Source organism: Lagopus muta, chromosome 1 (genome assembly GCF_023343835.1).
Source record: "Lagopus muta isolate bLagMut1 chromosome 1, bLagMut1 primary, whole genome shotgun sequence".
NCBI classification, from domain to species: domain Eukaryota; kingdom Metazoa; phylum Chordata; class Aves; order Galliformes; family Phasianidae; genus Lagopus; species Lagopus muta.
This window is the reverse complement of record NC_064433.1, coordinates 1064378-1086490: the sequence shown is the minus strand read 5'-3', so window position 1 is coordinate 1086490 and position 22113 is coordinate 1064378. Positions and strand designations below refer to the sequence as shown.

General features: G+C 45.9%; 1 protein-coding gene across 1 annotated transcript in view; it reads left to right on the top strand.

The window, feature by feature from the left end:
• Positions 1–21299, top strand: part of UBE2H (ubiquitin conjugating enzyme E2 H) — a 41020-nt gene extending 19721 nt beyond the window's left edge. Inside the window, exons 2-7 of the mRNA XM_048934585.1 lie at positions 3393–3469; positions 4371–4445; positions 12058–12097; positions 12392–12444; positions 14992–15120; positions 20013–21299. Coding sequence (XP_048790542.1) covers positions 3393–3469; positions 4371–4445; positions 12058–12097; positions 12392–12444; positions 14992–15120; positions 20013–20137 — 499 coding nt within the window. The 3' untranslated portion in view covers positions 20138–21299. The remainder of the gene's footprint in view (positions 1–3392; positions 3470–4370; positions 4446–12057; positions 12098–12391; positions 12445–14991; positions 15121–20012) is intronic.
• The last annotated feature ends 814 nt before the right edge of the window (positions 21300–22113 follow it).

Genomic DNA, 22113 nt, shown 5'->3' with positions numbered 1-22113 from the left:
GTGAGGATCACTAACTTAGGGGGGGAAAACCAATGGATTTTAATGATCTCATTGTGGTTAGCCTGGGGTTTTCAGATTGTTTGAGCTTAAAGAGACCTTTAAAGGCCATCTAGTCCAACTCCCCAGCAACGAACAGAGACATCTACAGCACAATCAGGATGCTCAGATTGCTCACAAGTATTTTCAGTGTAATACATGTAGCTGGAAAACTGATTTGCCCAGGCTTCAAACCGAGGTGAATTTCAAGGCAACTTAAGAGTGGGATGCTTTTTATTTTGATTTAGGCTCAACGTTTGCCAGGGAAAAAAAAAACCACTCAGCCCTGCAAACAGACTGGCCATCTGTTGGCCACAATGTGCATCTGGGATTTTTTGGGGAGAACTGGGGGTAAGGCCGTATCCTGACAAAGCTTTTCATTCCTGCAGGGTTGCTGCAGATCAATGGCAGTGGGTGGCCTTGTGTGAAGCCACGTGGGAGGATGAGGGAGTGGGAACTTGACCCTGTGAGAGGCAAACCCACAGCAGTGGGTCTATTTCTGGCGTGCTCGGTCAGTCTGTAACCCTCCAGATTTGTGTGGTTGGGTTGTTTTGTTGTATTTTTGCCTATTCTGCTTTGGGACAAAATGCTTTAAATCTCTTCTGATTCTGAACGAAGCAATGATTTTCTACTAGCTCAACCCCTGAACAATAGAGCCTTGATCTTGATAGGGGGCTCTGGATGTTACTGTAATGCTAATAGATAGCACAGTTGGCCTTTGCGTTTCTGGCACGTTTCAGGCATTATATAGGGAGCCTGCAATCAGCTGCAGAAAAAAATTCCCTTTTGTCTCTCTCCTAGCAACCTCTTCTGAACTGATATTTGAAAATAGGCTTTGCTTTCCGTGTCATGACATAAAATATTTGCAGCACATACTGAAAACTCCCTTAACAGACGTGGGACTGAGATAATTTGTCTTTAGGTCCTTGGGACTCCCTCCTGGTTGCTGTGCTCTTAAGGTAATGCTGTTGAAACCCTTATCCACCAGAAACAGGCACTTGTGTCCAGGTTGTGCTCTTCTCTCCTGACTTCTGCACTGTATTTGTCACAAAGTCAAAGCAGTATGCATAGGTGATAAGGTGGCCATTAGTTGCCTGGATTTGTGGGAGCAAGCTGAGAATCTTGAAAGAGATTTCTGTATTTTTATTCAATGTTTGAGCACATGGGATGAGTTGCAGGGTGGCTACACAGCTCTAGTCTTGCTCCAGTGTACGTACATTGTGTGTCCTGTCCTGGAAACAAGGCAGGCTGTTCACACCAGCAGGATTTGCCACTGGAATCAAGAATAGTGAAGCTTTTTTCCATTAACAGATTGTTCTTTTTCTGCTAATCTACATAGTGAGTGCAGCAACAAGCAATGTTGGGCACAGAGGAGTTTGTTTGAACAGAGTAGAATTAGGTAAGGTGAGGATTATGTGGTTTTTGCCACAAACACTGATGGTCTTTGAAATCCTAGGATGACTTTGCACAGGTTTGCATCCCATCTCCTTCTTGCTTCTGTCCTGCTGAGAGAATAACCATCCTGGGAAAAATGCATTAGAGCTGTTGTAAGGTTGGAACAGACCTCTGAGACCATCTAATCCAAGCATCGAGACCCATCCCCACCATACCCACTAAACCAGGTACCCAAGTGCCATATCTCCATGTTTTCTTCTTACTAATTGGGATTTTAGGGCCTTGTCACAACAGGGAGAACAATCAAATATGGCACTGCATCACTTGCTCATAGGTTTTCTAACTTGGACTTGAGTCTCAGCACAGAAAACTCTTTTATTTATGATCAGCATTAACTTGTGCAGCTGAATAGCATGCGTGCTGCAGCTGCTCAAGAGTTTGTTCTGAAGATCAGGCTTGGAGAGCTGTTTTTTATTAAGTGGCACTTGATTTAGTCCTAACTAAAACCATTTGTGTTTAACTTGATCTGCAAAGCTGCTGTAAGTGTTAACATACTTCAGTAGTAAACGTTTCACTCTTGGGCATCATCACCCACAAAGGGTTTGTGGAAGAGCCCCTTTCTGAAGGTGGAATAGTTATCCATTAGACAAGTGCTTGTGTTTTCAAAGGAATTCAGACTGTGTTTAAAATGCAGTGCTTTCCACAGGGTGATGTGGAAGGATATCCTTTAGGGATGTGCAAAGAGATCCAGCTTGTAGCAGAGAAATCACTTGGAACTTGGGGCAGAAAGGGATTGATCTGCCCTCTGTGAGCTGCTCTAGGTGTCAGCCAGGTGCAGTGAGATCCTTGCTGCTGAGCTGCAGGGCAGAGCAGCTAGCAGAAATCTCCCTATCCCAAATTGCTGTAAACTTTTCTCCCTTCCCCATGAGAATGAGGAAGAAGGTGGTTGCAGCCAAAGTCTTTTGGAGTCAGAAGTGTGGGAAAAACTCTTCTCCAGTCTGAGAGTCATCGTGAGTCAGGAACTGCTGTAAATCCTGATGGGTGCTGCAGATGAAGCTTGGATTTCTTGTATGTACGACTATGTGTGCGTGCTCCTGGGCCACTTGGGGATCCATCAGCCTCTTCCCATAGATCATAATGTGGGATCGTGGCTGGTGATGGGAATTATTGGCTCCTCCTGTTGGGTCCCAAGCAGTTCCTGGTGTGTCAGGGGCATGTAAGGTTCATGGCCATCCCCTTATCTCAAAGCTGGGTTGCCTCAGGGGTGCTGAGGCAATCTGAAGTTCAGTAAACCTTTGATTTCTTCTTGCCCCGTCGTTTCCAGTGCTTCCCTCATAATTTATATTAAGGTTCTTGATGAAAGGTGATCACTGTAGGATATTATTCACAATCCATTAACCCTGAGTGGTAGCAGAATTCTTCAGCAAGCTTGGGTGCCAAAACATCACTGCTAATTGTCTTAACTGAGCCTTATGTGGAATGGAAATCTCTCACCTTTTAGTTTGTATTCCTTTCTACCCAAAGCACTGCGCTTCGATTCTTTCCTTTAGGTGCTGGAAAATACTGTTGTTCTTTTAGCTGGAGCCTTAGAATCTCACCCTTCTGCCATCTCTCCAAAGACGTGGAGTTTTTTGGTCCTGCAAGTCAAATTAACATGAGATTGCTGTCATTTGCATCGTAGCTGTGGGAGGCCAATCTGACAGCACCGAAGGCAGCCAAGTAGAATGGAATTCATCAGCATTTGTCAGAGTAGGAATCGAGGAGAACTCGGCTTCTCCAATCCAGGCAGGGGGGGTAAACATCCAGCGTGAGCAGTCAGGATGCTCAAATTGCATGCTGTCAGGTACTTGGGATGTTTGGGCTTAAACTGTTTGGTTTCACAGGCTTTCAGCAGGTTGCTCCTCTCTGAGTTGATGGTTTTGTTTCTCTGCTTCAATGTTTTCCTTTACTTGATATATCAGGATTGAGAGCAAACACGAGGTCACGATCTTAGGAGGACTCAATGAATTTGTCGTGAAGTTTTATGGACCACAAGGAAGTAAGTACATGGCACATCTGTGAAAAGAAGCTAACTGTTCATGGTGGGGGGGGATATAGAATCATTAAGTTTGGAAAAGACCTCTGTGATCACCAAGTCCCAACCATCAGCCCATCCCCACCACTGAACCACATCCCTAAATAGAATCCTAGAGATCTTCTCCAACCTTAATGATTCTAAGGTCACCGAGTCCAATCATCAGCCCATCCCCACCATGCTCACTAAACCACATCCCTAAATAGAATCATTCAGCTTGGAGAAGACCACTGTGGTCACCGAGTCCCAACCAACTGCTCATCCCAGCCATCCCCGTATTTCTCAGTGCCGTGATGTCTGGAGCAAAGGAATGGTTGAACAAATCCAAATGGGAGTGAGATGTGAAGGGTGGTGCTCTCAAGGGTGGGGGAAATGCAGTGTAGATCAACTGCTTGGTGCTGAACAGCTTTGGGCATCGACCACCAAGCCCCCTGCTGTGACTTTCAGCACTCATTAATCATTGACTCTTCCAGAGTGATTTAAGTTTTGCATCGCCATCATCCGAATGTTTGTGGAGTTGGTAATGATGGTGGTTTTTCCATTGACTAAGATTACAAGTCAGGTCTCCAGCATGCCTTAATTTAGCAACATCTCTAAAGTTAAGTAGCTTATTCAAACTCTGTGCTTAGAATAAGGCTCTTGGGCCTTTGTGCAGAGATCTTTTGCAGTATAACTTAAAATCAAGTATTTCTTCTGAGACAGTACAGGCAGAAGGCTTTTACCATAGGAGGTTCAGTGTGAAATCTTACCCTCTGGTGGGGACTTGAGTGTTCCTCCAAAGATGTGTTTTGTTTATTGCTGTTGTTCTATTTATTCTCTCCTGAGTTATGAAGCATGTTTAATACCTGTGTTTCTTCCCTTGCAGCACCATATGAAGGTGGAGTATGGAAAGTTAGAGTCGACCTTCCTGATAAATACCCCTTCAAATCCCCATCTATAGGTAACCAATAATCACTTTCTGTCACAACCTTGAAGTGCATGGGAACGAAGGCAGGGGCTGAAGCTGTTGTCCTCTTGGACGGGGTGATGCCTGTGTGGAAGAATATAGAAGCAGGGACTTATCAGCAAAGGAATTGCAGCTGGCCAGACTGGTTGGACCTGTTTCACTTTGGAGAGCAAATGGGAAGTTTGATAAGGAAATGTTCTTTAGACTGTATCCATCTGCCCTTGAGTAACAGTGATCTGACTCAGATGTCTTCTAGTAGCAAACTTCTTCAATCATTTAGGCTGTAAATAGCCACTATTGCTTGAAAAACTGGAGCAGATGCACAAATGGTCAAATTTTAATATTCTAGCTTGCAGAATAAGTGCTGGTAACTCAGTGCTGTGGCATTTCTTTCCTGGAAGGGTGTGCTTGTGGCTGAAGGCATCAGAGGGGACTGAAGAATTGAGAGAAGTGATGTGGGAACATGACTGTACGGGGTGGACCAGATGGGTCCCATCCAATATCAACATCCTGACTTGGAACTGATGAGTATTGGCTGTTTTCTTAAAATAGACATCAACTTAAGGCTGCCATCTATTTAAAATCCTATGTGAGTGTGAGAAGTAATGTCTGCTTCCCACAGTAAACTGTGCCTTTTGGGAAAGAGCAGTGTTGTTTTTCACCCAACCCTTTACCTTTCTTTTTCTGTTGCAAGCTGGACTGAAGCACAGCAGCATGCACACAGCTGAGCAATGAATGGTGCTGCTGCAGCTACACTGACCATTTTCTGCTCCTCCCCAAGTCAGCTCTGAAATCTCCTATAAACCTCCTAAATTGGAGACAGTTTGAGGTGCACACTGTGTTACTCAGTGCTGCTCACTGTCCCCTCTCCATTTCTCCTTCTCACAAACAGGTGCCCACACTGACAGTCCTAAACGTGAGCAGGCTGCAGACAAAGCCCTAAACTCCAGTTTCTTTGTTGTTAAATGCTTTGCTACAAGTCTACTGAGGATCATTTTTCTTTCTTCCTGTGTGTATTTTGAATCAAGCTTGTTGACATAACACAAAAACAAACTCTCTTCCCAGTACCCTGGGAATCCAACACAGCTAAACGAGGCTCTCGTGCGTTTGTATTGCTTTTGATTTAGACTTCAGTTATTGTTCTGAAGGAGGAGGTAGGGTTGAACTTTTGGTGATTTAGCTTTAGGGTTTTGGAGTACAGAGGAGTTAAAGGCAGTCTGGGCTGAGAGCTGGCCCAACTTCATTGTATCCCTGCTTTTGAGTTGCTTTGTCCCTTCTAACATCTTTTTTTAGCACAACATCTTTCCATCCATTTCCTACCCCATTCTGGGCTCAGCAGACCCCCTCCAGCATTGCCTTCCAAGTCCCTGTTTATACAGCTGAAAGCACTGCTCCTCTTGCTGAGCTGCCCAAAAGGCTGAACGCTGCTGCAGGGCTGCATTGCTGGCACCCAGGAGAACATTGCTGGCTCCCTCCTGGGTAGAGCAGTGTGTAGCTTAGGTTTCAGGTTGAATAAACAGTCTGCTAGATCAAGGGCTGGCATAGAGCTCAGCTACAGGGCAGAGAAACTGGGGGAATGGGGGCGCTGGGACCCAGGGAAGCTCCCCACCAGCTGCAGGAAAAGGTTTGTTTTTCATTGTCTGACTCCTGTTTCAGCTGCTCCAGCCCAGCTTATCGGGGCAGCCAGAGCCAAGCAATGTCTCAGCCCCTTCCTTTGGGCCACTCTGATCTCTGCAGCGCTGTTCCTGTAGGCAGACATGCAGTTGGGCTGTGCTGATAACTACAATAACTCCAAACAAGCCTCCAGCCTGCTGAATCATTGGAAAAAAGCTCAGGAGTGAGACAAGGTCCTCTTCTCTCCCCATCAGCTGAGAGCAGTTCCAGGGAGAATGAGAATCCCAACCCAGATGTCCTCAAGCGCTTTGAGCTCTGGGTAACACAGGGTAGGAGTTAGTGGGGAGAAATGTGAAGGATTTCAGAGATGGTGGAGCCCCAGAGTGGACAGAAAGGTCACCTAAAGCACACGCATAGCTTGTCTGCAGCTTGTCTGTTCTCAGCACTGCAGAGATCCCACTGCAGCGATGACACAGAGTTCAAACAGTCTGTGTAAGTCACTGGGATGCATAAAGAAAGAAATCAGCTTCTATTCCTTTAATATGTTACTCTTTTATGCTGAAGCTTAAAGTAGGAATACTGTTCTTGCAGCAGCTTTCCTCATTCTGTAGAGCTGTAGGCTAACGTTTTCTTTCAGCCTCAGAAATTCTAAATGCAATCTTCAACATAGCATTGGCTTTTTGCAGCAAAGAACACAATGGCTGGAAGCATATCCACGCATTCTGGAAAGCCACTTGTGGAAAAATGACTGCTAATCGTTGCTCTCCAATCTCTTCCAATTGCTTTTACCCCAGCATGGCTCTGGGTATGATGTAGGTGAAACCTTAGCCCAGCTCAACTTTGTGTTTTCTTCCAACGTGTGCTTAGCACAGCTGGACAAGAAGAGGCTCTGGATTTAGGGCTTGTGATGACACAGAGCTTTTCTTAAAACCTAAAAGAGCAGTGGTCCTCTTTGCCTTTGAGGATGCTGCGGTCTCTCAAAGGAGCCTTTGCCCACCTGTTAAATCTCTGCTCCCTCATCCCATCCACAGCTCCCACCTCTCATAGCGTTTATTTCCTGTCCTTCTCAGGTTGGTAATTATCACTGTTGCCAATTAAATGATGCCAGCTCAGGGACAGTGCTCTCCTGACAATGCATTTATAGAGCTAAACCACCTTGGGACCTATGTGAAAAGAGCAGTTCCTGTGAGGGTTGCCAGGGTGCAGCAGCTTTCTGGTGTTTCTGGTAGCACCTGTTTCTTGCTCAGGCTTTGCTGTGCCATTCCATATTACCTGGGTGCTGGAGTCTTTTCCTAGCAAGACAAGAGGAGAATAAGAGTGCACACCTACATAGAGCAGTGCTCTCATACTGCCTCTGGGCTTGAGTGCTCCTGTTGAGATCAGCTCTGCTTACAGTCACCAAATCCCCACCTTCAAAATGCCAGCAGACCTCCTGAACTTGAGCAATGTGTTTATTAAAGCAAAGCCAACCCCCTGGAAAACACCCAGTTGGTTTTTGGAACTGCTGAACATTGCTCGTAATGCTTTTGTCAATTGATGTAAATATCCCTGCGTGCTTCTAAGGGCACAGAGTGCTCCCTTGCTCAATGTTTGCTTCCATTTTTGCATTCTGCTAGACAGTATATCTCGAGTTGTTTCTCATTTCAGCTGGCGCTGCTTCACTGCTTTCTTCTTCCCTTTGGGATTTGTTATCTTCAGGGGAACTCTGTGCCCACTCTCTTTCAGCTTTTCCGAAGGGGAATTGTGACATGGAAGCTCAGAGCAGTGCTTCCAGTACTTCACAAGAGCACTTTGTGTCCATTTTGCATGTTTTTAATCTGTCTGTATCCCTGCCAAGAGCTCTTTGATACCACAGGCACGTAAGGAAGAAGCGCAGGGTGTATGTCCTGCCCTGTTAGATGCTCAGAGCAGTGATAGTGTGCATGTGGGAACCTGAGTTCTTTCCTAAGTGTTTACTTTGTTGCTAAAGCCTACAGAAAAATTAGATCTGATTTCTTGGTAATCAAATATCAGAGTTTGTGCACAGCATGCTCAGAGAGCTCAGTTTCTCCAAGAACTTTGTATTTATGCACAGCTCTCATTTTCCTTCCATCTCTGCTCTGTGCAGGTGTCTTTCCTTTGTGTTTTCCTTTTCTCCCAAGCACTTTGCATAACAAAATGCACTCACACACGCTTCCACTCCTTTTTATATGCGTGCATCTCCACCAAGAGATGGTGGCACCCATACAGCAACGAGGCAGCGCTCAGCTCCAGCCAGGATCTGTCGCATCTCTCCTGGCCTGTGCTTAATTCTTCTTTTTAACTGCAGCTGCTATATTTTTTTTTCCTTCCAGCTCCTCTCTGGATTGCCTTGCATTTTGCTGCTCGGAATCTCATGAGTCGCTTCTTACCCGTGACTGCTCCGAGCAATGCATGTTGATCCCAATTCTGACCTGCAAGCGATGGGAAGATGTTTGTTCTCCCAAATATACTTATCTTTGTGTGCAGGGAAAGATGAGACACCTGAAGGGAATCTGTATCCCCGTCTCCACTCCTCTCTGACGCACGCTGTGCACCCTCTGCAGGTTTCCTGCTACAGTCAGAGAATGGGAACAGGCTGACAAAATGGGGGTAGGTGTTTTCAAGCCAGACTTGGCACAGATTCACCACCTTCTGTGCCAGTCTGGGCATCAGGTGACTGTGCACCTAAGCAATGAGATGAATTGATTTGGGGCAATTGTTTTTGTGCTTGTTTAGCTTAGCAACCGGTGCTTCTGCTTTTCTCCTTCCAAAAAGTGATTTGCACTGAGCAGAGGGCCCGGAGTTTACAGCTCTGATACCATTTCCAACACCTCTAGCCATATTTTTCTGCCCTGATATTCCCAACGTGAAGCTGCTGCCGAATTATTTATAGTATTGTTTTGAGAAGCTCCTAAAAGTTGAGTGCTGTAATATAAACTGTCCTTCTGTTAGCGAGCTGATGTTCTGCAGCCCCTCCTGCCACCACTTGATGAATGCCTCCACAGTTGGTGCAGATTATATTTGACTCAGTGCTCTGCATGAGCTCCTGGCCTCCACATTTCATTTAAAATATGTATATATATTCTTTCATTTGCTGGTGAGAAATCATCGACCTGAAAGTGCTGGACCATGGTGGGCAGGTCTGGGATTCCTAAACCATCAATCCCAATCTTCAGGTGGAATGCAGGGAGCAGTGGGGCACTAGTACTCTCCTGACCCCTCCTCCATCTCCTACCACAGTTCCTCAACCAAAAGCATAGGAAAAGCCCAGCTCCTGAGCTCTCTGTTCCCTACCCAAGCTCTTCTGGTGATGAGTTGGAGAAGACCTCTGTGATTGTCAAGTCTAACCATCAACCTCATCACCTCTATGTGCCCAAGTGCCACAACTCCTCATTTCTTGAACCCCTCTAGGGATGGTGACTCTTCTCTGGACAGTCTGTTCTAATGCCTGACTGTCCATGAAAGACTGGATGTTGTGTTGAGGGACGTGGTTTAGTGGGAGCTATTGGGAATAGGTGAACGGTTGGACTGGATGATCTTTTAGGTCTTTTCCAACCTTGGTGATTCTATGATTCCTCAGAGAAGAAATGTTGCATAGAGATAAACATGCAGTCAGTTCAAGCAGGGAAATGCCCAACTTGCCCTACTGCATGAGCAAGGAGAGCCAACGCATGGGGTGAGCAATGGTCATCCAAGGTCAGTGCAGGAGTTCAGTGGAAGAACTTCAGTTTCTGCTGGAATAGATCCAGCTGTAGGGCTGTATGGAAGTTATGCTTTGGCAGCACCAAGGGAAGGTGGACAGCCTGCCAGCTAGCTGACTTTGTGTGCACAAATACCCTTCTCTTCAATGACTTTGTCAGCCCAAGGGCTGATTACTCCAGGGCTGTTGCTGAAATACTGCTGTTCCTGAAGGTCAGCATCTGCATATTAGTCCCAGCATCTCCCAGTAGTGGAACAGATGCGTCTCTTTCTGTTGTATGACCCCTTTGTAAATGTTTTTTCAGTCTTTTTTTTTTTCTTTTCTCCTGTTATCACCCAAAGGCTTTTTGTCAATACAGATTTCATCCAGTCTTGCTTTACCTTCAGATGCAAACCTGGCTCCGTGTGTCCATATAGAAAACGTGGGCTGCAGTCACTCTGCTGCTGGAATTCCACCCAAAGATTGGATTTTAGGGCTGGATGGGACACTGAAGAGCTGTGAGATGTTGCAGCAGCCAAGGAAATGAGGAGAGCAGGGAGAGGATGTTTGTGCTCTTTCTTGATAAGCAGCTATTTAATGTGAGCAGCTTGAGACCAAGGACAGCGTGAAGGAAGGGGTTGTTCTTTGCCTGGATAAATGCAAAGGTGGCAGAAAAGATTTATGAATCTCCAGTGCAGGAGCTGCTTCATCTCATCTCTGGATATCGAGTCTGGCTTAAATACTGGAGCATGGGTGCAGTCAACCAAACCCATGCAGGCTTCTGTGCAGCTGACTGTGGAGGAAGATGCAAGGAAACAGCTGAGATCAGAAAATCCCCAAAGAGGAAAGGCAGAGGGATGCCTGCCCCTCTCTGTCTGGTCCCCATCCCAGAATCCAGACCAGACAGCACTTATTTCAGCAGGTCTACGTGTTATCATCCTATCCTTCCTGCTTTGTGCCTTTTGCTGCATTCTCTCTTGCTTTGTCCAAAGCTATTATTTTTCTCTCTAAAACAGAATTTAGCACTGGGATCTGTTGCTGGTTACATCTCTCCTCTGTATGGCACAGTGGATCCACGACCCAGTTTAAACCTGCAGGAGCCACTTGGGTGTAAATATTTGATGGAACTGCAATTTCCCTTTTGAATTCTGCTTCAGTTTTTCAAGCTAAATCACAGAATGGTCCCAAAAGCCACTTGTTAGCTGGGGCTGTGTATGCAGTTCTTCTTGCAGAGATGGTTCTGCTTTCAGGCAGCCTTGTATTTATGTGAAATCCAAGTAGTAGGAGTAAACATGGAATTATATTTGTGTCATAATACATGGAAGAGAAGGCAGTTAAATCCATATGTCAGCTCTTAGCCAGATGGGAGCCGTGCTGTCACTCACTGCAGTCGCTACATCAGTGATGCATCAGGGCTAGACAGAGCCTGGGAGAAGGTATTGCTGCTCTGGAGAGAGAACTTTGATGTGTTTTGAGGAGCTTTGGGGCTGGATTGAGTCAATATCCCAAAAAGAGCCTGCAAAGCAGAAGTGTGTAGGGACACACTGTCTGTTTTCCAATGAACCAACTCGAGAACCCAATTCTGTGTCCTGGGCTCCTTGTCCCTTCTGCATGGGGATGTGTTCCTCACTGGAGTTTTTTTGCCTTCTTCCTATCAGAAGGGAAGAGCAAAGTTCTGCATCCAGCCCAGTCATTGGCTGAACTTCTTAACTTTGCTTTTGGGGTAGATGGGGTTTGTTTTTATAGATGGACTCTGCTTGTATGTAGGCTCTATTGCCAAGTGAAGCATGTTACAATCCCTGTAATCTCCTTGTTTGTTTTCTAAGCTCTGTTTTTAGGAAAAAGAGGTGCGTTTTGGGGTCCTGTCTTTAGTTCAAGGTTGAACTACAGGACTGAAAGGCGTGGGTTCACATCTGATAGCAGCAACCAGGGGTGTCTTAAAGTATCAGGCATCTCCTGCCGTGATTTCATACTTCTGGAAGCCACAGGAATTATTTTGGACAACTTAATTTGTGAGAGCAAAGAAAGCACTATCAAATAATAATCTTAAAGAAAATGTTGAGCTTAAGATCTGTGCTGTGGTTCTGCTGTAATTTGGGGTTTGGGTGAAGCTCAGGGGAATGGCTGAGAACCCTGGGGTCAGGATGCTGCCTGCTTATTGTGGAGGGTTACACAGTTATATATAGCAAAGTAGGGGTTCTCTGTGAAACTGCTGGGCTGAGTCCTTGTTCAGTCCATTCCAGACTTCTCATGGCTTTTAAAAGAAAAGAAGCTTTGGCTGTTTTCTGCTATTCACCACTGTGTCTCTTGCAGGATTCATGAATAAAATTTTCCATCCTAACATCGATGAAGCGTAAGTAAATCCCTCATGCATGTGGTTTTGCTCAGAATTTTGTCTAATTGTAGCTGTGTCCGTAGCTTGGCAGTAGTTTGAGAGTGAGTTCAGCCATGCTTTCATCTAATCTAACAGCCCACAGTGCATCTCAAGTTAACTTCCTTACCATTAGCCACAGGGTAAGAGTAAATCACTCCTTATCTGAAAGAGTGGGGTGAAGGCAGGGCAAGGGAAGGGAGATAGATTATGTTAAATCTGCAGTGTGTTTCTGAGCATGCTTGTGTTTAATTCCATCTTTTCCATGTGTTTCAGGTCAGGAACTGTATGTCTAGATGTAATCAATCAAACTTGGACGGCTCTCTATGGTGAGTTTTGGCATTTCCCTGGAGCAGATCACATGAGTGCCCTTCTGTGGTGTCTTAACATAACACAGCTTGCTGGATACAGATGCTTTTAGGCCAGCTCTCTTTAGTTAAATCTTAGGCTCCTCACTGAGCCAAGATCCCATGAAAAGTAAGATATCCCCATGAAAACACTCCTGGAACCTGTTTTTGTGCCAGAGAGGCAAAAATATTTCATACAGTTTCATAAACTGCACAAAGGATCACTCAGTCTATTGCTTGGTGGTGTCTGGCAGCTGCACAATATTATCCAGGGATGACTCAGCATGGAAAGAGGGGAGTGGCTGTATCTAAAGTGAAGCCCAGTTCCAGCCATGTTTTGTGTGTCACTCGGGCTCTGGGCACAAGCCTGTGATCCCCCCTCTGCTGACAGTGATCCCACGTGGGTTGTGTTTGCCTGTGATCCTCGTTTTTAGAGCTGTAGGAAGTTTAGCTGCTAATTGAAGATCCACTTAAACAGGATCTAGGGCAAGCTAAAATAATTGAAAAGAATATGTCACAGAATTGTTATGGTTGAAAAAGACTTCTAAGATTCTAGTCCAGACATTACCCCATCACCACCATGGCCAATCGTAGGATCATTAAGGTTGGAGAAGACCACTAAAATCCCCGAGTCCAACCCAATCATCCCCACTGACAGTGACTCTCCCATCTCCCTGGGCAGCCTGTTCCAGTGCCTGACTTCTCTTTAGGACTGTGTGGACTTCTTCAGATGTTCCAATTACTCTGTTGTGTGGAACTGTACTCAGGGAAATGCGTACTTCAAATCTTTTCTCCTCTGAAAGCCCGACTTTACCTATGTAAGTTTGGAGCTTGCAAGCAATTGCTGGAGAGAAGAGCCTTTTCACCTACCTCACAAGCATAGTTTGTAAGGAAATACTGAGCCTGCTCAATCCTGGATGCAAAATTGCTATTGTAACTTGTTGAACTTTCCTCCTAAACAGAACGCCTGAAGTCCTTGTGTTGTAGTTGCATGGCATACAGTTTGCATACTTCTGTTACAAGAGATCAGCTCCGTGACCCAGTGGGGGTGTTAATGAAGAAAGAGATGCTGCTTGATGGGTGATGGAGGAAGGAAAGATGTGAACAAACCAAGCCCTCTGCTGGGAAACAAACCTATATGGTTCATTTAGCAGCAGAACCCACCTTAGTGCAGTGTGTGCTGCTGTTCTCCCACCTTAAGGCCACCTGCAGATCATGGGGATGGCTGGACAGAAGGAAATCACACTGGTTGAATTCAGGTTTTGTGTTCTGACAGCCTGAGTTCTGCTTTGGACAGCATATCTGGAAAGCAGCCCTCTTCTGCAGCATGCTCATGCAGTCACAGTGGGGTTTCTGTGCTATTTCCAAACAATTTCACAGGAAAGCTTTCTGTAAGAGGCTTCCTAATAAGTGCTGCTGCATTTTTATCGTTGCTGTGGCTCATAAAGGCAGAAGAAATAACTTGGAGTTTCCTTTGCTTCTGATTATTAATATAAAAAAAAATCTTCTGCATTTCTCTTTGTGATACCAGAGCAAGGCAACTTGACAGTGTCAGGTTTGTATTTTGTACAAAACACCTTCCACAGCAGGTGGTGAAGCTTGGCTTTGGAAAGTTCATCTTCTGACAGTTCTCTTCTTGCAGACTTCTCTTGCTTTGATGCCTTGAAGCTGCAGAGAGGATGCTGGGATGACTGCATTCACTCTGCTCCTTCAGTCAGGACACCCCCAGAGCCCATCCATCTCTTCAGTCCCAGGGTTTGCCTCCTTACATTCCTGAATGTACCATCCAAGGGGGGGGAATTGTACTCCCCAGTGCCTCTCAGCATAGTTGTGCTGTTTGCAGTGAAACCAGAGCCCTCCTACGCTGGCAGAGGAAATGGGCCAGATAATTCAAGGAGGAACTAAGGTGGAAGAGACCCAGAATAGCTACCAACAAAGTCATGGGGCCTCGTGGTCAGATTCCCTGCTGTTCCCTAATGAAGTATCACGTTCTTAGTGCTATTGTTAGGCTTCCTGCATGCATTCAACCAGTCCTTGTTAAACCAGTGCTGCTTTTGGCTGTTAAGGAGGGACATCCCTGAGGTTTACTTTAAAAATAATGACAATTCAAAAAATCCCTGCAGTGAAAGAATCCTTCCAGGGCTCTGCTTGCTGAGCACACACAGGTTTAGTTGTCAAATGGCCATAGAATGTCATAGAATCACCAAAGTTGGAAAAGACCTCCAAGATCATCCAGTCCAACCGTCCACCTCTTGCTATGAGCAGCATCATCTGGAGCACTGGCAGTGTTTTGGGTTCAAGGTACGGTGCTGTGGTCGTGGAACATGAAACAGTGATTTTAGAAGAAGGCAGAAGCAGGAGAAGAACTCAGTGAGGTGGGGAAGCATGGTGCTGTTTGCTTTCCCCCATGCAGTCCCTTTTAACTTCAGATTTTCAGTGTGTTTACCCTCAAAACTTTGTGGTGCTGGTGCAGAGATTCAGGCCAGCTCTGGGTGAGTGGATGTGAGCAGCTTTGTCTTTCCCTTGCAGATCTCACCAATATATTTGAATCGTTCCTGCCCCAGCTGCTGGCCTATCCTAACCCTATAGATCCTCTAAATGGTGACGCTGCAGCCATGTACCTCCACCGACCAGAAGAGTACAAACAGAAAATTAAAGGTAAGGGCATCAGTGTGATCGTGACTCAGCCCAGGGGAAGGAGGACTGTCTTTGCTGCAGATTTCTGTCAGTCCCCATTCATTCCCCTTACAGCAGCCTCATTTGTTTTAGAGATGGGAGAACAATTGGGAAGGAAAGATATGTGACTGAGGAGGGAGCAAGGAAAAGTGCTCAGGTTAAGTGGAAATATCCATTTCATGATTACTGGGCAGAAAATAGCTTGGTAGCAGTTCTGTGGGAAGTTATCTGAGGGCAGGAATCAGTAATACCATTGCAGAAAGCAGTTCTGTACCGTGACAGAGCAGGAATTTTCAGTAAATGCCGAGCAAATTCCTTGTCACCTCCTACTCCAGCTGAGGCTTAGTGCTCTGTGCTGTTCAGAGAGTGCCATTAAAGAGAGCTGCAGACCAATTAGTGATGTCTGGAAGGATGTAATGGGGTAGAGATGGTCTTGAAGGTCTCTCTGAAGACAAGAGAATTGGAGAGTTTGATTTAGAGTACTGAGTGGGGCTGTAAGCTCTGATGTGTCAGGGATGCCTTCAGAGAACAAAGGAGTGACTTATCCTGTAACCACCGTGAGCAGGAGGTGCTCACAGGCTTGTAGCTCAGCTAGGGGAGCCTAGGCTGGACATTAACTGATGGGGGTGGGTAAGCCCTGGCACAGCCTGTGAGGGTGCTGGTGCTCACAGAGGGGTGGGAAGGACAAATGAGACAAGTCAGAAATAATTAGCCAGCAGCAAGCTGGGATCAGCTGCATGCAGACAGGAGCAGAGGCAACAGAGCCATGGCAAAAGCCACGTATGTATATACTTGATCCAGTGGACACAGTCAGCATTTAATCCACTCTTTGGCCCAGATTGCATCTTCAGGTTTTTTTGAATAGAGGCTGTGACCACCTGTGTGGTTTGTGGTTACTGAATAACCATCAGACTTGTTCATCCAGGGAGCCCTGCTGGGACAGTTCGCAGGTCCTGCTCAGCAAGGAGAGCCTCCATGAGCAGCTCCTCGTGAGCAGCTCCTCGTAACCATCCTCCCACGTGAGATGGGGCAGCAGCATTGTGAAATCCCTGCTGTTCAGGGAGTGCAGGTAACCCAGAAAGAGGTGGGGTTTGGTGCTGGAGTCCTTTCATCACTTGTGCCACGTCACTGCAGAGCAGTTAAACCTCAGCTCGTCGTGTTGTGATGCCGCATGACTCCAAGGGTGGAACTACAAATGAGGTCAAGCCAAGCTTGATTTAAATACTGAGTTATTTGGCACACTGTTTGATTCCTCTGACAGCTGCGTGACAGGATGGTAAGAACTATTCTGCAGATCTGCCCTGTTTGCTATCCTGGAGCCCATTGCTGCTGCTTCTTAGGAAACAAGCTTCCAGGCAGAATGGTTTGTCAGATGAGATCTCCAAGGCCAGCATGAAGGGACACTTTGGGTGTCCTCTGTGCTTTAATGAACCAGGGGGAAAAAATGACAGATGCACCCTGGAAGAGACAAAGAGACTGATGCTAACCAACAGCAGGTGCTTCAGGGAAGAGCTCAGGGCATCCCTGAGGGAGGCTGAATGGGAGAGTCTGCTCCCTTGTTTCCATCTTGGCAGTCAGATGCTGTGAAGATGATCTGGGAGGAGGTTTAAGTGCTTAAAATGTGTCTCATGTTCCCTGTACCCAAGTGTCCTGTCTTGTTCCAGGCTTGCGTGACAAGTATAGGATAGAGCTAAATATTGTCATTCCTGATATTGCAGTGTTTTTAAAAATAGCCTTGGACATGTTAAAACTGAGGCAGTGGATTGTAACAGCTTCTCTGCTCTGGGAAGCTCAGGATCTGCAAATACATAATTTATTGCTTTTTTTCCTTCATTTTTTAGTTATAGGCACATAGAGCAGTTGCTTGATGTAGCAGTGAAGAGACAGGCTTAGAGTTAACGTTGCACAAGGTTTGTGGCTGCTGTGAGACCCATACAAGTAAAAATTTATCATGGAATTTGTAAATATCTGTTAATATTACTGATGCAGAGACAGAAAATGTGGTGCTTAGCATTAGGTCCTTCTTCTCCATCAAGGAATGGAATAACACAGAACCAAGCTGTCCTTTAAGATCTCTTTTCTTGGTGATCCTAAGCAGGATGGCTTGCCAAATGCTGTGCCTGGGGATACCCATCCCCACTGGATTTGGGGTCACCTGCAATTCCCAGTAAGGGTGTCACCCTTGTCACAGTGAAGGAACTAATACAAATAGCAAAGGAACTTGGGTTCTCTTTACTGGTTTGTGCAAGAAATAGCATCTCATCTGGGTAAATAACTCTTCTCTAGGGAAAATCAGTTTCTAGAAAGCCACAGGGAGTAGCCAGCAGGGGGATATGGCCTGTTGGCAGCATCCCATCTCCTTATTTCTGGTGATTGCCTGTTGCCCACCCGCCTTCCCATGTAAATGTGTGATTTTGTGACCCTCCCTTCAGCTGGTTCTTCTCATCTTTGAGGTCTGCCACGTTGTTTGCTTCCACTTTGCAGCATCCATCTCTTTTGGCAGGGATCTCTGCCCCAGCCTGTGCTCTCTGCTGCAGGTTAGAGACATCGGGCACCATGATAACACATGCAAGCACCTTTTCAGAAGGGGAATTTTTAGTGCTCAGGACCTGAGGACAGAGCACAAGACTGCTTTCCTATCCACACTGTGTGCACTGAGAGCTTTCTGGTGGTCTGTCTCTCTCTGCGTTGCGTGGAGAGCCCTCAAGTGCTCCTTGTTTGCATAGCTGCCTTTAATATTTTATCAGTTCTTACAAGCTTTTTGTAAAGCAGATTGGGATAGCTCCTCCTGCCGTTGGAGCAAGCAGGTTCATCATATATATTTAACACTTAGACTGAAACCATGTGCATCATTGGATGGAGATGCTCGGAAGCACCTTTCAGCCTGCTCTCCTGCACAGGTTTCCCATGGCAGAGCTGCTCCACCAAGTGTTTGTCTTCAAGTTCTGTGTCTTGGGAAGAATGAATGCCCAATTTGGAAGGCTGCAGGGTTTGGTGTGTGCCGTGCACTTTTTCCTTGCAGGCACTCATCTCTGAGTGCAAGGGGATGACGTTATTCCCCTTCACTTCTAGCGTTGCTATTTGAAGGAGGGCTTGTTGCATTTTAGTAGCTTAAAGAAAGCAACTTCACAGCTGAAATTCCCCAAGAACAGCATGAGAACGGCTCCTCTCCTACGTGCAGAGCAATGTGGAGGATGTGCTGTTGGGATGCTGCTGTTTCAGCACTTGTCCATGCTCTGAAGCTGCTTTTTCAGTGTGCGTGCACGTAACAAACAGATTTTCTCTGCTGGAGATGTCCTCAGCACACAGGTTTCCAGATTCTTCTTGAATCCCAGAGGGGATGTTGCAGAAGCAGTTCCCAGACTCAATCTGCCTGGTCCCAGTCCATTTATTACCTTTCTGCTCCATCTCTCTGTGTGGAAAAGCAGCACGAGCCACAATTGGCAGTGGTGATTCTACCTGCCTGCAGGAATCCCAGTTAAACCAGTTTCTCTGCTTTCTGCAAGGCTTCCTGCTGGCTCCTGGCTGCAGTTCATGGATCTGGGTGCCTGGAGCTGGTGTGGTTTGAAGCCTGCTGTAAGACACGGTTTCTTTTGTTGACCTGCAGTGCTCTGGGCTCCCTGCAGCTCCTCCTTGGCTAATCCTATAGCTGATGTGAAACTGGCTGCAGGAGATGAGCTTGGAGATCAGAGACAGCTCTGCTTAGGCACAGTCTCCTCCAAACTTGGATTGGGAAGGGGCTCCAGCTGCATTGGTGTGGCCAGAGCTCCAATGTGCCCCGTATACAAACGGTCCCATGGAGAGCCCCCTATTTTCCTGCCAGGAGAAAAACTGAATTGAAACTCTCAATAATGCTTTTTTAAGCTCAGGCAGTGTAGGATCACAGAATCACAGAATGGCTTGGGTTGGAAGGAACTGTAGAGGTTACAGAATCCTAGAATGGCTTGGGTTGAAAAGAACCGGAAGGATCATAGGATGTTTGAATGGGTTGGGTTGGAAGGGTTCTTAAAGATCATAGGGCCATAGGATAGGTTGGGTTGGAAGGGTCCTTAAAGATCATACAGCCATAGGATGGTTGGGTTGGAAGGGTCTTTAAAGATCATAAGGCCATAGGATAGGTTGGGTTGGAAGGGTCCTTACAGATCAAAAGGCCATAAGATGGACTATATTGGAAGGGTCCTTAAAGATCAAAAGGCCATAGGGTGGACTATATTGGAAGGGTCCTTAAAGATCAAAAGGCGATAGGATAGGTTGGGTTGGAAGGGTCCTTAAAGATCAAAAGGTCATAAGGTGGACAATATTGGAAGGGTCCTTAAAGATCAAAAGGCTATTGGGTGGACTATATTGGAAGGGTCCTTAAAGATCCATAGGGTGGACTATATTGGAAGGGTCCTTAAAGGTCACGGAATGGGTTGGGTTGGGAGGAACCTTAAGCCTCACAGTCACAGAATGGTTCAATTGGAAAGGCATCCACAACTTACAGAATAGTGGTGGTGGCTGGATGGCATTCAAACTTGTTCTCCAGATCAACACAGAATCTCCCGTTTTGGCAGTATGGAACGTGAGCTAAACCATCCAAGGGAGGATTTAGGTTGTTTCTAGCTATGAGTGTGATGTAGCAGCACAGAGATGGTGTGTGTTTTCACACTCACTGCTGAGCATTTTCACACCTCACTGCTGGGCAGTGCTGCTGTGAACCAGAGGAACGTGGTAACCCTGGGATCAGTGCTCTGTCTGCACTGCTGTTGATTATCCTACCATTACTGCTATACTTGGAGATTGACCAAACACGGTGTTGCCCGGTCGGTCTGAAGCCATCCTCTAACTGCTGAATACGTGCTGCTTACCCGTTTTCTCTTTTCTGTCACACACAGAATACATTCAGAAATATGCAACAGAAGAAGCACTAAAAGAGCAGGAAGAAGGCACCGGGGACAGCTCGTCTGAGAGCTCCATGTCCGACTTCTCGGAAGACGAGGCTCAGGATATGGAGTTGTAGTAAAAGAGGCAACCTGCTTTTCAGAGAGACTCTAATTTCCTAACCATGAGAAGCAGACTATAATATTCATATTTAAACAAAGCAATTTTTTTTATTACTAAACAAGGTTTTTATGAATAATAGCATTGATATATATATATATATATCACCCTTTAGATCTTGATTTTTTTTTTTCTTGGTCATTTCTCAACCCGAGGTGCATAGCATATTCCCACATTCCATTTTGGTAGCAATATGCAGCCCAAATGCATGCATTCAGATTCCATTTGGCCAAGTCAAACTTGTGTGCTACTGAACTGTCAGCTCAAACAGCTGCCCTGGTAGGTAGGGAGTTAGCAAAGAGGTTTGCTTTCCGATCGATGTTTCCAAAGAACACCACCTTGGATGCTCACATGGAACAGCGTTTTCCCTTCAGATCAATCTGAGGGGATGTGCTATGAACTGCACAGATCAGACAGTGGGATGAAAGGTGCTCCTTCAGGTCAACCTCGCCGATGGTTTTGGATGCGGAGTCACATTGAAAACGTTCGACAGAACCAGCACCAATGCATGGAGCTCCTCAGAGCCTTGAAGCTGAAGAGTTTAGACTGGGATTTTCAGTCCGTTTTTAATGATGTGGACTCCTGCCTGCCCTTCTGAACCGTAGGGACTGACAACCACTGGTCCATCCATTGGGACTTTTGGGAGCCTTCATCTGGATGTTATTCTTTCGGTCTGGATTACGAGCTGTTCCCTCGCCAGGAGGAATGAAACACAAACAATGCTCTTTGGTTTAGCTGGAGCACGTGCGTAGCCCAACTCTTACTTCGTCATCCTTTTTGAAACTGCTGCCCTTCGTGGCTCCAAGTTTCGCTTTTTTCTCTTGCTTGAAGGATGCTTGAACACCTCGCCAGCACCTCCATCTCCTGGGAGGGCTCTGAGCAGATGGATGAGCCGTGCTGAGAGCTTCGGATCCGCGGAGATCGGCCCCCGTTGGCTGCGGTCCACGAATCCATCGGCACCCATTTTATTTTCCTTTCTCTCCCCTTCTGCACCAGCTTGGTAGCCATCTGCTTGTGTGTGTGCAACAGGATTTCTTAAAGTTAACAAAGAATGTGATCTAGGGAAAGAAAAAAAAAATGAGATGAATAATAATAAAAAAAAAAAAGCCTAAAAGCACCAATTGAGGAAGCAAGTGAATCTGCTCTTCTTTTTTTTTTTCCTGATATATATATATACTTTTTTTTTTTTCTTTGACAAATGAAATATTTGATTTCTTCGGGTGTTTTTCAGCAAGCTGAGATTTGCGTTTGTTCGTTTTGATGCTAAGGAACGGAGCAAATGTCTACCTGGGATGCTGGTATACTTGAATTTGGATAATTGTGCGTTGGAGATCGGAGTGGAGATGGATATTAAACCTGAACGTGACCTGCTGTATTTTTGGGGGGGGATTTCGGAGGGGTTTGGGTGAGATATTTTGATGTGTGGCGCAGCCTATGGGACGGTGCATGGGAACTGATGCAGCCCATGCTGCTCTGAGCAGAGTTCTGAACGTCGGGTCGGCGCCTTTGGCTTTTCCCAGCCGTGTTTTCCTTTAGGGAACGCCACCGAGTTCCGAGTCAGCGGGGTTGGAAGGGTTACAATCCTATTTCTAATTCATATAAAGCACAATCGATTCGTTTCGAAGAAGAAGAAAAAGAACTCATAAAGTATCATTTTGCTTTAGCATGATTTTCCTTAATAAAAAATATACAAAGAATTTCATTTATGCTGATTACGGGCATGAAGCAAAGGGTTTGGTTTTTTTTTTCCTTTTTTTCCCCTTGCCCCCCACCCTCTTCTTTTCTTTTAAATCAGTAACGTAGGGCTGTGGCTAGTGACTGTGCTGAAGTTCTCTATCTAGCATTTGTGGCTTGTTGGAAGGGTAATATTAACTATTTAACATGTAATGGTGTACTTAACTCTTATCTAGCACGCTGTTTTCTCATTATTTGGGG